A 13,827-nucleotide genomic window follows, 5' to 3' on the forward strand; every position below is an offset into this window, starting at 1 on the left:
GTTTTCTGCCTGCATGAAAGAGAGCGCTGAGCTTACCTTGACAGGCACTTGAGATTTGTATGTTTCTGGCACTTCCCAGGTCAGCAGGACCGAGGTCTTTGTCACAGCCTTCACACCAAAGTTCTTGGTAAACACTGAGGGAAGATCTGGATGATTATTAGGTGGTTAATTTGATTGTGAATATGACTGAGATGATTCAGTGCTGATGAGGAGGTGCAAGAAAAGCAAGACAGTTACGGGGAACACTACCAGATAGATCTCGGCACAGTTTTTATGATTTTATGATCTATAAAAGCACAAACAGGTGTTTGGCAATAACAAACGACCAAAAACTGCTGTTTCTCTAATGTCCACTTAAGCCTGCCACTACATTTTTTATACAACTCACTTGTTTCATTTGTATTAAGGATAAACTGTACATTATCAGTGGCATGAAAACGTTTACATGTGTGCAGCTGACAGATGTCTGCTCGATTAATGCCAGCTTGCAGTTTTGATAACTTTAATTGGAATTTTAATGCAATTATCTGAAAAACAATATTGCTTGCTGTGCATGTAATTGTACTAACAGTCAAGAAAGCTTGTGCTCCAATTAGTGACTTATGCTAATCAGCAGGTAACTACATGATGCACCAACAGAATCCAGGCTTATGCCTCATATCCAAATAATATCGAATAACTATCATAGCAGTGAGCAAAGATGACATGACACACATGGACTATGTAGGAAACTGTAAACAAACATAAATGATATAAATATAAATGAGTTTTTTTCATATTTAAAATTCCTCGCGTGCGTTAGTGACACTTGTCAATATCATAACCAGCTTCATGAGGTTTTCATCTCAAAAGGTTTCCAATGAAAAGATCATTGTAATAAATAACACACAGGACTTAAGTGTATCTTTAACTGTTTTCAGATGGTATGCTATAATGAGGTCTAACTTAGTGAACTAAGTGGATTTAATAGTGTGAGACTCACACACACTCACAGGAACTAGCTGCTTGCTTCCTGCATCAAATATGGCCAGAAAGTCCTTGTTTAACATCTCTAGAGAAGAATCCTACAGGGCTGCAGTTTGCAAATGCCAGCTAGAGGCAATGGTTATTAAATAAATAAAAACTCTCCAAGTTGTCAGTGGAGTAAAGTCACTTGTGACTCTACTTACTGTCTAAACTCGTTTTAATTTTCACTTTGAATCTTACAAAGTTACTCTAGTAAAACCCAGGAATAAAAAAGGGTAGAAACTGAACATAATTTGTTTCCCTGATGAAGTTCTGCTACATTTCTTTGAGTTATGTAGAGGACAGAACTAAATAATACTGGGACTAGCCTCACCCTCCTTTCAGTTTCATCTTGTTCTCAAGTTATTGCATTCACACGATTTTCAGAAACTTGCTCTGACCTTGAGGTCGAGATCACTGAGATTTTTAGTAGCTGCACCTAAGCCTGTGGTTCTCACCTGGCATGGAGGTGGACATGGTCCTGCTCTGGATGCTGGGGCTGATAGGTCCTCCGCCCTTGCTGGTGAAAGCTTGGACTCTTATGTCATAGGTTGTGTCAGGCTGCAAACCGTAGACGGTCATCTGTGTATCTGTGGTAACGTTGGTGCTGTTGTTCGGGCTGTTAATGTCTCGGTACATCACCACATACTTCACAATCTTCCCATTTCTTTCAGCCAGAGGAGGCGGGTCCCAGGCCAGTTTGGTGGAAGTTGCAGTAAGGCCGACCACGCTCAGGTTTTGCGGGTAGCTGCTGGGAATGTCCTCAGGGGTGCTGATCTCTTTTACATACTCCTCCCCGTTCCCTGCTCTGTTTTTGGCACACAGTTTGAAGATGTACACGGCACCCTTGTGGAGGCCGGTGACTGTGAAATGATCATCTGTCTTCTTGAAGTGTTTAATGGTGAAAGCTTCCTCCTCTGCTCTCTTGTACTGCAGCTGGTATCCCATGTGCTCCCCAACCATTTCTTTAGGGGGCTGCCACTGGATTAGAGCGGTGTTCCCGATGGTGGTGCTGATCATCATAGTGGGCTTTCCAGGAACTGCGATGCAGGAAACATTTGTAAATATTCAGCACTGAAAGACACATTTAGATATGATCTAGCTTATTTTCTTAGCTGGTTGGAAGGTATAGGACCTGTTTTTGAGATCATCATAAAGGCCACACTACTTTTTATTATCAGAAGAACAAAGACTGTTATTCAGACTAGCTTTTGAGTCTAAAAAGCTCTTTAAACCTGTGTTTTTGTGTGTGTGTGTGTGTGGGGCGGGGTTCCTAATGACCAGCAGGGGGCAACTCTTCTGGCTCCACAAGAAGTCAAAGTTGCAAAGACGTCTGTTTGCAAAATTCATTTTTCTGATGTGTAAATTATGGTGGAGTGAAACAGACAAAGTAAGGAATGCTTTTCAGAGGGGCTTTGTGTGCAGTGCTGTTGGACTCTTAGTACAATCTGCTCATTGCTAATGACATCTGGTTTAAAAAACAAGACCTGCTTCTCAGTATACTTGGGTTTACTTTTGTTCTTGTGAAATATCATCTGTCAATTCCAACTCAAAGAAGTCGAGTATGCTACAAATGCCTCTGTGTGTACTTGCCCCGCCCGTTCTATCGAGGATGTAATGAGTGTTGACTTGTGTTGACTTGTGCTGACTTGTGTTGACTTGGGGCAGCCAAGTATTCTAGAGTACATTTTGAGGAAAACTCAAAAGCAACAGTGTGAGCACCCAAAGTTGTGACTTAAGTTTAGAAATTTTACTGTTTCTGTGGCAAAAAGCAAGATTTCAAGATCTTTTATATAAGAATGCAGCTGTTTGCCTATTTGCAAAACCGTTTAAGAAGCTCTTTCAGGATGATACCGAGCTAAACGTAAAATGGAGCCAACATTAGCTCATATTATTATCAAAATCAGACAAACAGAAAAAATCAGACTACGCAGGACTAAAAAAAACTCCTGAAAGGTATTAAATGGAGACATATTAGAAAACAAGCAGGAATGTGATCAAGATATGGCCTCAGATTTGTTGTATTAGTTGTATGCAACACACACACCTGCTCCTGTGGTGGTGGCCACCTTGGCCTTGCTGCGAGCTCCGTCACCCTTGGTAGTATATGCAGCCACAGTCACAGAATAGGTTGTTTCTGGGAGCAGACCTGCTATAAAGGCCTCCTGCTCAGCACAGAGACACGGGGAAGAAAAGAGGAGGAGGAAGAGAAACGGAGACAAAGATGAAGAGAGGATGGAAAAAACAGACGAAAGGGCAACAAAATTCAAGTTGAGACAACAGCTTCAGTTCAATTGGCAGAAAATTTAGTGCACTGAGCAACTGAAGCACACAACACATGCATCAGCTTCACATTTCCACCACTCAAGGTATTCTGACATTTCCACACCACCCGAACACCAACCTGTTCACAACACTCCAGTATACCATCACTGCACATCAGCACCGAGTGCTACAAAAGGCTTTTGGAAACGAAGGTTCTTCAGAGATTGTTCCCCGTTTCATTATCTGTTTTTCTTTTATTTCTATTCTTCTTTAACTGGTAACTGCACAGATGCAGTTTATGGACGTTGAATCCAGAATCCTGATCTTCTCTTTGAAGAAACGAGTCATGAGAAGATAATGAAAACATACCTGCTGTTTGTCCAGTTAGATAATTCAAACTAGAACATAAAACCATTTTGTTAGTAGGTCCACCTAACCAGTGAGTGACAGCAACAAAAGAACGAGGCAGTCAATGAGCACAACAACAAGGACAAGCGATGGTCTCCTGGCTGATTACTCAGTGACCACCAACCACCATCAACCTCCGGCTTTCTAGCGATCTGATACGACAGCGTTATTTCTTGGTGTCCGATCCTGCATCAAGGAGCCAAAGCCAAAAGACAGATGGCGTCTGACAAAAGTGCGCTACGTAACACGATGCTGATGCTGCACTGCTCAGCCTGTTCATCTCACACCATACTCAGACTTGAAGATGCTGACGCTCAACCCAGCTGCAAAGCCCCACATCACATACAGAAGGTCACCTTCTGTCAAAGCCAACAAAACCATATCATTTACAAAAAGCAACGGTGCGACCGTGTGGTTCAAATCACAGACAATGAAAACATCCCCTGAAAATGTGGAGGACTTAGTGCCAAGGACCTGAACACAGCTCTCACTTTGTTTTACGAGGATCTGATGCCTTCCAGTAATCTACCCACAGAACATAAGCCTTCTCCAAGTATACAAAACAGTCACTGTCAGCAATATTAAACTCAAATGTGTTTTATGATAAAGACCTCTCAAAGAAACTCGTCTCAGGAGAATCTCTGCCATGCACATTAGGCTACATGTTCGAACGTGCTCATCCAGCCGCGTTAATATAGCCACATGTACGGCCTGTCAACTGCCGCGAGTCCATGAAGAGGCACGAAAAAGGTCCACTTTTCTCAGATAGCAGAGGACTGCTTTCTACTCCTGAGTGCTGAGTGGAGCAGAGCTGCAGAGATGAAGGAGCGTGTGATGAGAGAAAAATGGCAGCGGGAAAGTGGTGTAGCTGCGAGTGTGTGCGGGGGTTGATAGTTCCAGTAAAGAATGCCCAGTGGGTTCCATTTTGCCCATCATGACCGTGCCTCTGCCTACAGCCCAGGGGCTGCTGAGCCACAGAGATGTCACTGCAAATTAGCAAAGCGCTGCCAAAGGAAAAGGGGGGGTGTTCCAGAAACAACCACCACTCTAATTATTATTCTGTGGCAGGCAGTTTAATATCTACCACTGGATATTTAAAAGGGGTGTCTTCTGCTAATTTAAGAGCAGAGACGTACAAAACTGAATTCAGCCGGGGCGTAAAGAGTTAAGATGTTTCCCTCCTTCCTGTGTTCTCTGCAGGGCAAAGAAGGTGAAAGATGAGAGAGAAATGCGACTCATGTGAAGCTACTGAAGTCCTCTAAAAACCTCATTATTTTAATCTGCTGCTATTCCTTTCCACTTTTGTTGCCAGAGATTTTCTTGCTTTTGAAATGGGGAGAAAAAAAAATCAAATTGGTCTTTCATCTGTCTTTCAAACGCAGTGCGAGCAGGAGTCTGCAGGGATGAATTCCCAGGGACTGAACAGATGATACACTTTACATTAAGACATGAGACATCTCTCCTATGAGGGGAGCGTCTGCTTTAACGGGAGCCAATCAATCGGCAGTGACTTCCTGTGTGTCAGACATCAAACGCTGCTGTCCTCCACCTCCTTGTCTTTTCAACCTCCATCACCAGTGGGGGAGATTCCACTAATGTTGGGAACAAATCCACTACAAAAGCGCATTAGCAGTTCGCACACTGCGCGGATTCTTCCTCACATGAAGAGGGAAGGACACGTGTGCCTGATATTTCAGTGGATGCTGGAGACCCTTCAACAACACCCACAGTCAGCATGTTACATTTAGGAATTTGATCAATTTGATGCTTTAGATGGCAGCTAGGGAAGCTGAGCCAACAGTCTGCAAGCTTGTTAGCCATGGCTCTGGAAGCATACAGCTAGACCTTTGTTCAAGGGCTGGGCTTCCTTACCCAATTTAAACTGGACATGTTCCTCTTTGTTCTAGCAGTGGATGCTCATTAGACATGGCCAAAGTTTCCAATAAGGACATTTGTACAAGTAATCGCTGTGAGATAAAAGGTCAGGCTTCACACTGCTTTTTCCTGCTCAGTTTCACAATACTTTTTTTTTCTGTGTGTTGTCAAAGAGAGAGATCTCTTATGTGGTCATCAAGACGCTCTACTGCTCAAACCTTATGCAGCCAAACAGAAGAATGTGGGCTTAGGGTTGGGGGGGGACGGACGGACACAAGAACTAAAATTTGAAGCTGGGAATGAAAGTCCCTTTAAGCAATAGCCTTTCTGGCCACTCTCCGTTTAAGTATTGTGTAGGTTGCATTATTTATTACCCACAGTTTTCTGTCTCCAGCACATTCATCCGTCCACTATCATTAGCCACCTGTGCTGGACTGACGTATTGAACCGTTGCAGAGGGAAACTTGTGCTCAACAGTAAATGCACAAAGTATTTCTATTGCTGGAGCATTATAAGGTGTTCGTGTTGGGGTTTAATCTCTTAGAGAAACGACTCTGGGTTAATTGTGTAGAGTTTGAAAGGAGTTGTTCCTCGAACTAACTGACCCATTTAAATAAAACAGGCACAGCTTACTGAATAAATAAAATATGAAGTCGAAATAATTAAAACGTTTTAGAGACTTCTTTTTTGGTTTCAATCCAGTTAAAGGGAAAACTCATGCGCTATGAAAAATTTAATGAGTGTTTCAGCTTTGCTCTTCATTACAACAGAAATTGGAAGGATGGGTCTGAAATGAGTGTTCCCCCGTGGACAGGGCCTCTCAGGGGCAGATGTGGCGAGTGGCTCTTTCCACTGTGCAGAACTATGGATGGCAGGGTCATCTGAACGACTCGTCTTCACAGTTTAACACGGTTTGGCTCTGTGTGATGTCAGCAGAGAGGACATCATATCTCTCATCTCAGACGCACAGCTCTGGCCCGACGGTCCCTCATTCTGGTCAAAGCTTCTATTTATGAGGGCCAATCAAGAAGAAAGCTGGCTTAAAGGCACGATAGTCTTAAAAGTACATTTTGTAATTACTCTGTGAAGCTCTGAACCAGAGCTTTCATCGCTCGGTGGCATTTTACCATTTGGTAGTTAAATATGTTTAGAAATGTGCTGCTATAGTTTTCTTTTTAATCCTTCCAACATTTCCTCAACAGCTGCTTTTTCCCCTGATATTGTAAATAAAAATGTGTTGATTCCTACAAAACAAAACTTACAGTGACTTGAAGCGCCAACATGTGGTAGAAATTGGTATTACACAAAAGTGCTGCCTGGCCCTACAACAATACTGCATAGTTATTATTGTAGGCTTTTACTATACAAATAAAGTTGAACTGAATTAAAATGAAATTGAATACATATTTTAGATTTGCAGTGGTTCTTTCTGCACATTCTGTTGACTGTTCATAATTCTGATATGCTTGAAATTGTTTTTAATTTGAGTTTACCTGTAAAGTATTAGCAGAGAAGTAAGTACATGCTGGCAGGTAACACTAAGCAACCAAGGCACTGTTTCCACAAGCGCATACAAACGTGGCTTTTCGTTTAAATCCAAGAACCATATTTTATAAAGGTAAAAAAAACAAAGAAACAATACAAACACATAACCACAAAGAAAAAGAAGCAGAACCACCGACTGTTGTTTTCACCCTGTTATTAATAAATGTATGTCATCAATAATGTACAGGTCCACAGAGAGCAGCCGGCGTGTTCTTAAATGTGAACTTTATTTTCCTTTGCAGTCTGTGCTTGTGGAGAGCTCCACTGTAATAACTGAGTATTTAATAAGTACTTAATAGTGAACAGTAGCAATGAAGTTGAAACCTAAATTAGTTTTGTCCCAAAAAGGATCTAAAAGAATCTAAAATGTTGCTCAATGCCGGGTTACACCGAGCCTGCTTTTGAAGAACTTCCTTCAGTTTATTTTCCATTAATTCTACTTCATTAGAAACTCACTAACAAGCTGTTAGCTCATCAATATGATGTAATATTATGAAAGGAAGCATCAACGCTGTGAAGAATAAGTGATGTCACTGTTTAGTCAGAGCACAGATGCAATACGTCTGACTGTGCCTACAGTCATTTACAGTGAGTCACCAGAGCACAGGCAAGGTGCACGACTGAGAATGCAATCAAAACGCATTTTCCACTTTCCCAAACTAACCACAAGAGGCTGAAAATATTTCTTTCAGACAGCAGCTATTGCAGAAACAGTGTCTGCTGATTCTAGTCTCTAGTATTGTGTAGTATCAGACCTTTGTCATTTATAAAAACAATTCTACATGATTTTTCAAATTGCAAAAATCAGTTACCTGCAAACGGTCTTTAAATTTCTCTCTGTCTCAGCTTCTAACAGGTTTGGACAAGAATAGGTGCACAAATGTTGAGGACCTCACTTCTTGCATGAGAAATGACGCAATAGGAGCCACAAAACAGCAGCGTGTTGTGTATGCACTGATTTGATGTGTCTGCCTAGTGCAAATAAGACAATCTTACACAGACTGTAAGTGAGGTCAAAGCGTGAACACATAGCCCACAGAGCACACACCACAGAACAAAATATGTAAAAGAAAATCCATTTACAGCAGTACAAACTGAGCCCCAACTCCCTGTAATCCTTCATCAATAAGCCCCGTGCTTTGCACTACAGGTAGACACAAACATCTAGTTTACTCTTGAACTATGGGACTGTGTGTCTGCTGCACCGGTGCACAGACTTACAACACTATTGTGATGGGCACTGCAGAGAAGGAATGGAGCAGAGAGCTGGAAGGGAAGCACTGTACTTTTCATGCTCACAAACAAAAGCAGTATGCACTGATGTCTCTGTGGATTTGGATTGCAGAATAAACCAACAGCAGCTGCATTCAAGTAGAATAAATAAGCAGACACTCTTTATTGGATGGAAGGTAGCATAAAGCAGACGTCTGCGTTACACAGATTCCACATTCAATAAAATAACAATGTGATGTGAGGCAGCAGGAGACACTGAGCACTTGTTTGACAATTACTGCTGCAGAGTCTAGAATATTGTGTGTGTTCAGTAACAGTATGTCAGCTAAACAGAGATCCCTTTGCTGGCTCAGAAAACCAACAGTGAAACCACGAGCCCGACTTTACTTGCAGAATAAAGTCAACAGAGTATTTACAGCTGCATTCCTTCAAAGACTGGGAGGCTGTGATTCAAGAAACACACCAAAAAGACACCCACACCAAACATGTACGTGCACGCACACACATACAAACACACACTGTGAGCAGCTGCCACAGGTGCCACCCTGGTTTTCACCAACACATCTGTAAAGGCTGTGAAGGTTTACGCCACCGTCTGCCAGTCTCCTCTCTGACCCGAAAAGCTGTCAACTTATTAAATTAAATTAAGATTTGAAAATAGTCTCAAATTTTAAATCGTTACACATTTGTGATCATTTGTTTTAAATTATGAACAAAGGCAGTTCTCAGACTCTTGTTAGATTGGTTTTCCCTCTTGTGGATAAGAAATTTGAATTTGTTTGTTTTTTCAATATTCACATGTGACCTTTGGTCACTTTCACTAACCCTACACTTTTCACCACATTGACACTATATATGGTTTAGATTTGGAGTCCTCTAATATGGCCGTACGAGGTTGGGTTGAATTAAACCTATTAGCCTAATTAGCAAAATGCTGTCTGCATCTGTTGTGCAATTCTACAACATACTGATATCTGTGCAATAAATATACAGCCTTGCATTGGCATTATATAAAAATGTATTGCGATCACTCGAACACCTTAATTAACTAAACTGAAAAGCAGAGATCTAAGATATCTTGCTTACATCAGGTATAACTGAGAAAATGTTACTACTTGGTTTTGTAGCTGCCGAGCGCCATCAGGCTTCTTCTTCTTTAGACTGCTAACTGAAGAGAAAGGTAGGTGGAAAATAATTGTGTTAGTACCCACACAGAGATCATGGGATGCTGTGACAGAAAACACACTCGCCATAACCCCTGTCCACACAACACGCACTGTGACTACTCACGCAGTCCGCTGAGTCTTCATGAGTCCACTGATGAAAAACAGGGAGCGCAGCCAGAAGAGCAGAATGTTTGTTCAGCTCAGCAGGAACACTACAGTGATCAGGGACTGAAGGAGGAACAGGTGCCACTTTAAACTTCATGTGGAAATGGAGGTAATGTGTGAATAATGAGTGCTCTCCTCTGTAGTGCCGACTCATGAGGGGAGTCTGGCCCAGGCTCATGAGGGGCTCCAATTTAAGAAGAAGGGCGATAACGAAAACTCGTGTTTTCTTGCAAAGAGCTCGATTCGCTCAGGCAGCACATTCAGAGCCGCTGACTCACCTGCCAGATAAACCCAGTTTCCTCAACTTGGGGATGTGAATCACACACTGAGGCGTGCTCTAGGTTTGCTCTATTAAGTGCCTGATTTCATTCATTGTTGTCTTTGTTGCCTAGATGAATATTTATGGTGCTTTTCCAAAAAGAAACATAAATTTAATGAAATAATCCGTTTCTAGTGAGTTACTATGGTTTTTCCTGGATTTTACAGATATAGATGTATTCAGAAAAATAACTAAGATATGCAAAGCTTTTTTCAGCCATCGTTTACTTAACATTGATGGTTCTTCATCAATGTTATGGATCATTTAAAACCAGGTCAGTTTCATTTTAATATCAGACACAGCCATAGAACAAAATCACTTGCCATTATGCATTGTGTACATTATCTGATAGTAAATCTAGAGGCAGGTAATATTTTTACATTTTTTTAACAAAGGGGCTATTGACCATTTTGATGAAGAAGTTATGGGAATGCATCCATGCACACTTTAGTAAACAGATCAAGTAGACAGCTGTAGATTCTGTTGCAGGTTTACATAGAACTCAGAGGAAAGACTTCTCGAAACAGCTGCAAACAAAAACCTACTTATAGATGCCCTAAATGTTCATTCAAAACTGAATATTTCCATTACTTGTGATTTTGTTAATCGCAGATTGTTCTCGTGTTAGTTACCACAGACGTTTCGGATTTTTCCATTTTTAATGTCTATTTCAAATGACTATTTTAACAGTCATCCAGAGTTTCTAGAAAGTTACTATAAATGTTTTTCTAGTTTTACATCACAACCAGATTTGACTAAAAATCTGGAAACGTTGCGGTCTGAGAGCAAAGAGCTCTATGAAACTAGGAGGTCTTTAAAACATGACAAGAAGTTCTTTCCGTTGTAACACTGTGACATGAAAACATGGATGTTTACGTCTGAAGCTTGTGTGCAGTGATGGACAAACGTTTTGGCAGTGGCACCATAGCCCAGGTAAGTTTTTATTATTTGCCAATAGAACATTTTGACACTTATGAAATCACTGTGACTGTTCTTCATTTTATCACAGAAACAACAACAACAAAAAAGAAAATACTGCCCGTGCTCCCTCTCAGCCTCCGAGCAGATACACACATCAAACTCCTGTGTCACCACATTAACAAACTTGGGTCTCTATGCCACCTGCCCGGCCACCTGCTGCCCAGCAGGACCCCCGTCAGCTTTTTATTGCTGAGAGCTAAAAAACTAAGTTAAAAACTGAAGCGACAAAGTGTATGAAAAAAACAACTTTATGCCATTGACAAGTCTCTAGCCACAAATGTGCTGAAATCAACTGAGGCTCACATTTTCACTCACACTGTTACTAATATTAGAATTATTATTATTTTTGAAGCATTTTGTGTTGAATTGAAAGGAATAGAAAATAGAAAAATCTCCCGCTTGTGTTCTTTGTGCCACTGGATTGTGTTTCATGGTCAATAACTGATGAATCTGCACAAGAACCAACTAAACAACACCATGGGGATGGAAACTAGATGTTGCTTGAAAAAATTAAAAAACCTGCAGCACTACATCCATAGCCTGAACCAACTGTATCAGCAGTAAAACCGCATTGTTATTCCATCTGAACAATGCAGGCACCATAAACATAAGCTATGAGACAGACAATAGGGAGAAGGATTTAAATAATTTTATGTCTTGTATTGCTGGCATCTCCTCATGCTTAGTATTCTGCGCCATAAAAAAAGACTCATCTACACTTTAGATGTCATAGCTTTTCCCGAGGTTGTGCTCAGAGCAGAGACAGAGATGAAAACGTGTAGATGGAGACGCTGATGAGGAGACAGAAAGGATAAAGTCAAGATTAGAATTTGGTACCGATGTAAAGTTAAATTACATTTCACCTGCACATTCTGTTTTTGGGTGGTCTGTCTGTGTTTTCTTCTTCATTAATCATTTATGAAAGCAGAATAACGCCACTGCTGCACTCTGAACTGGCCTATCCGACAGTGGAGCATACAGAGGTGACTGCACAGTCGTGCAATTCGATCCTTAAGCCTTAAAGAAAACATGACCAATCAGCAATAACAGTGCTGACTAGGGATGGGTACGGGTATCCGGTGCCATGATGGCACTGGTTCTGACATAAACGGTAGTAACCAGACCGAAAAGCAGCGGTCAAAAGTCTGGCTGTACTTCACAGCAAAAGATGCAAACTCAGCAGCAACAAGTGCTTTAAGCTGATACTGTGATACTGTCAAAGGAGGTAACTCCTCGAATCTGATGAAACACCTGGCGACGCATAGCGTTTTGTTAAAAGCCGAGAAATGCGCCGTATTTGATAGCTTGCTGCGAGACCTCACACCGAGCACATCTACTGCGGTGTGGTGCCTGTTATTGGACCCGGAGTTAGCAACATCCCCCAAGAACCCGAAGAGGAGAGTCCTGGCCCCTAGCCCTGCCAGTGTAGCAGAAATGATGAGGATGATGATGCAGCAGCAGCCGTTCTTCTCTGCGTGAGTAGCTTCATGTTGTTCGTGTGTAATTTACGTTGAGTAGGCTAACCACGTTATTACATTAATGCATGTAAGGTGAACTAGCAAACATCATCATAGCTACATGCGGCTGTCTTCTTGTTTGATGGCAGATACTCCCTTCACCCTGGACAAAAAGGCTAAAATGACCAAAGAAAAAGTGGAAAACAGCTAAACATGAGAGGTTTTTGGACAAAGTTTGTGTTCTCCATTCTTTAAGCACCGGTTCGAGCACCATTTAAGCACCGGCACCGTTTCAAAAGTACCGGTTTGGCACCGGTATCGGATAAAACCTAAATGATACCCATCCCTAGTACTGACCTGTAAAATTCTGAACTTTCAACTGTTTTTAAAGAGTTTGCTTTCTACACACTATACAGCATGTCTTACCTGTGAATCTAAAACAAACTTAACCCAGTGCCGGGCCAATAGGCCACTCTCTTAATCTTTAGATTTGACATCCTAATATTGAATATTCACAACTGAACACAAGTTTCTTCAATAAAAACATGTGACTTTGAGTTAATCAGAGGAACTGATGAGCATACTGATGGAACACAGCATATATGGAAAAAGACTGAGAACATGGACTTGATGGAAATCCCTTCAATCCCAAAGGGAGCAATAAGATCCTTCAAGCTCCAGACAGACCAGCAGATGCTGGACATCCAACTGGGCATCAGGCCAGATTTACCAAAACACACAATATGTGAATATAACCCACACATTGTGCTGATAGGTGTGGTTAGTTTTACGGTTGTTTTCTGAGTGTTGCGCTGTTTTCTAAACACAGTTCATTTAAATATGACATGCTCAATCTTCCCATTGAGCCTTGCAATTAAGTCCAAGCTAAGAATAATTTATTAACAGGATAGGGGCAGCTTCTTAATTGTAATCAGACAAGCATATAAATATAGGTTAGATGTAGGCCTACAGTGGCAGTCTGGCAGAAAGGGTTGCTCTAATGAAAACAGGCTCAGTGTAGGACTGTAAACCTCCAGCATTGTTGCATTAAGACAACTTGCACCCTTTCAAGGGATAAAACAAACCAAATGTGCCTGACTGACAAAGGTTTAAACTTAAAAAACCTTCTACACTCTGGTGGTGTTGACATCACCACAGTTTTCTAAGCTATCTTTGTTTTGAGACAAATTAATCAATAAAAGAAATTGCAGATTTCATCGGGGAGATTTGCGCGTGGGCGCATCTATGATCTATAGCCCACTTACTGTCAAAGTGCATGCAGCTGAATTTGTGCAGGTCCACCACTACAAACAGTCATGTGTTACATCACAGTCCGTGAGATCGTGATGAAAATGCTGTGCGCTGTCCATGGTCCTGAAATTATAATACTTCAGGTATTTTAATATTT

At 41.4% G+C, this 13,827-nt stretch overlaps 1 protein-coding gene across 10 annotated transcripts in view; it reads right to left on the bottom strand.

The window, feature by feature from the left end:
- The window catches only part of ptprfa (protein tyrosine phosphatase receptor type Fa), a 348,653-nt gene that overhangs the window by 74,174 nt on the left and 260,652 nt on the right, over window positions 1–13,827 (bottom strand). For 5 of the 10 annotated variants that reach the window (XM_080882891.1, XM_080882887.1, XM_080882895.1 and 2 more), the window contains 3 exons: window positions 3,053–3,170; window positions 1,464–2,045; window positions 37–134 (listed from right to left, as the gene is read on the bottom strand). In XM_080882891.1, the coding sequence (XP_080739017.1) occupies window positions 37–134; window positions 1,464–2,045; window positions 3,053–3,170 (798 nt within the window). Of the gene's footprint in view, window positions 1–36; window positions 147–1,463; window positions 2,046–3,052; window positions 3,171–13,827 lie in introns of all 10 variants that reach the window. The other 5 variants (XM_080882889.1, XM_080882888.1, XM_080882894.1 and 2 more) reach the window with 1 other exon arrangement.

The sequence above is a fragment of the Rhamphochromis sp. 'chilingali' genome (genome assembly GCF_963969265.1).
Source record: "Rhamphochromis sp. 'chilingali' genome assembly, chromosome: 5".
Lineage (NCBI taxonomy): Eukaryota > Metazoa > Chordata > Actinopteri > Cichliformes > Cichlidae > Rhamphochromis > Rhamphochromis sp. 'chilingali'.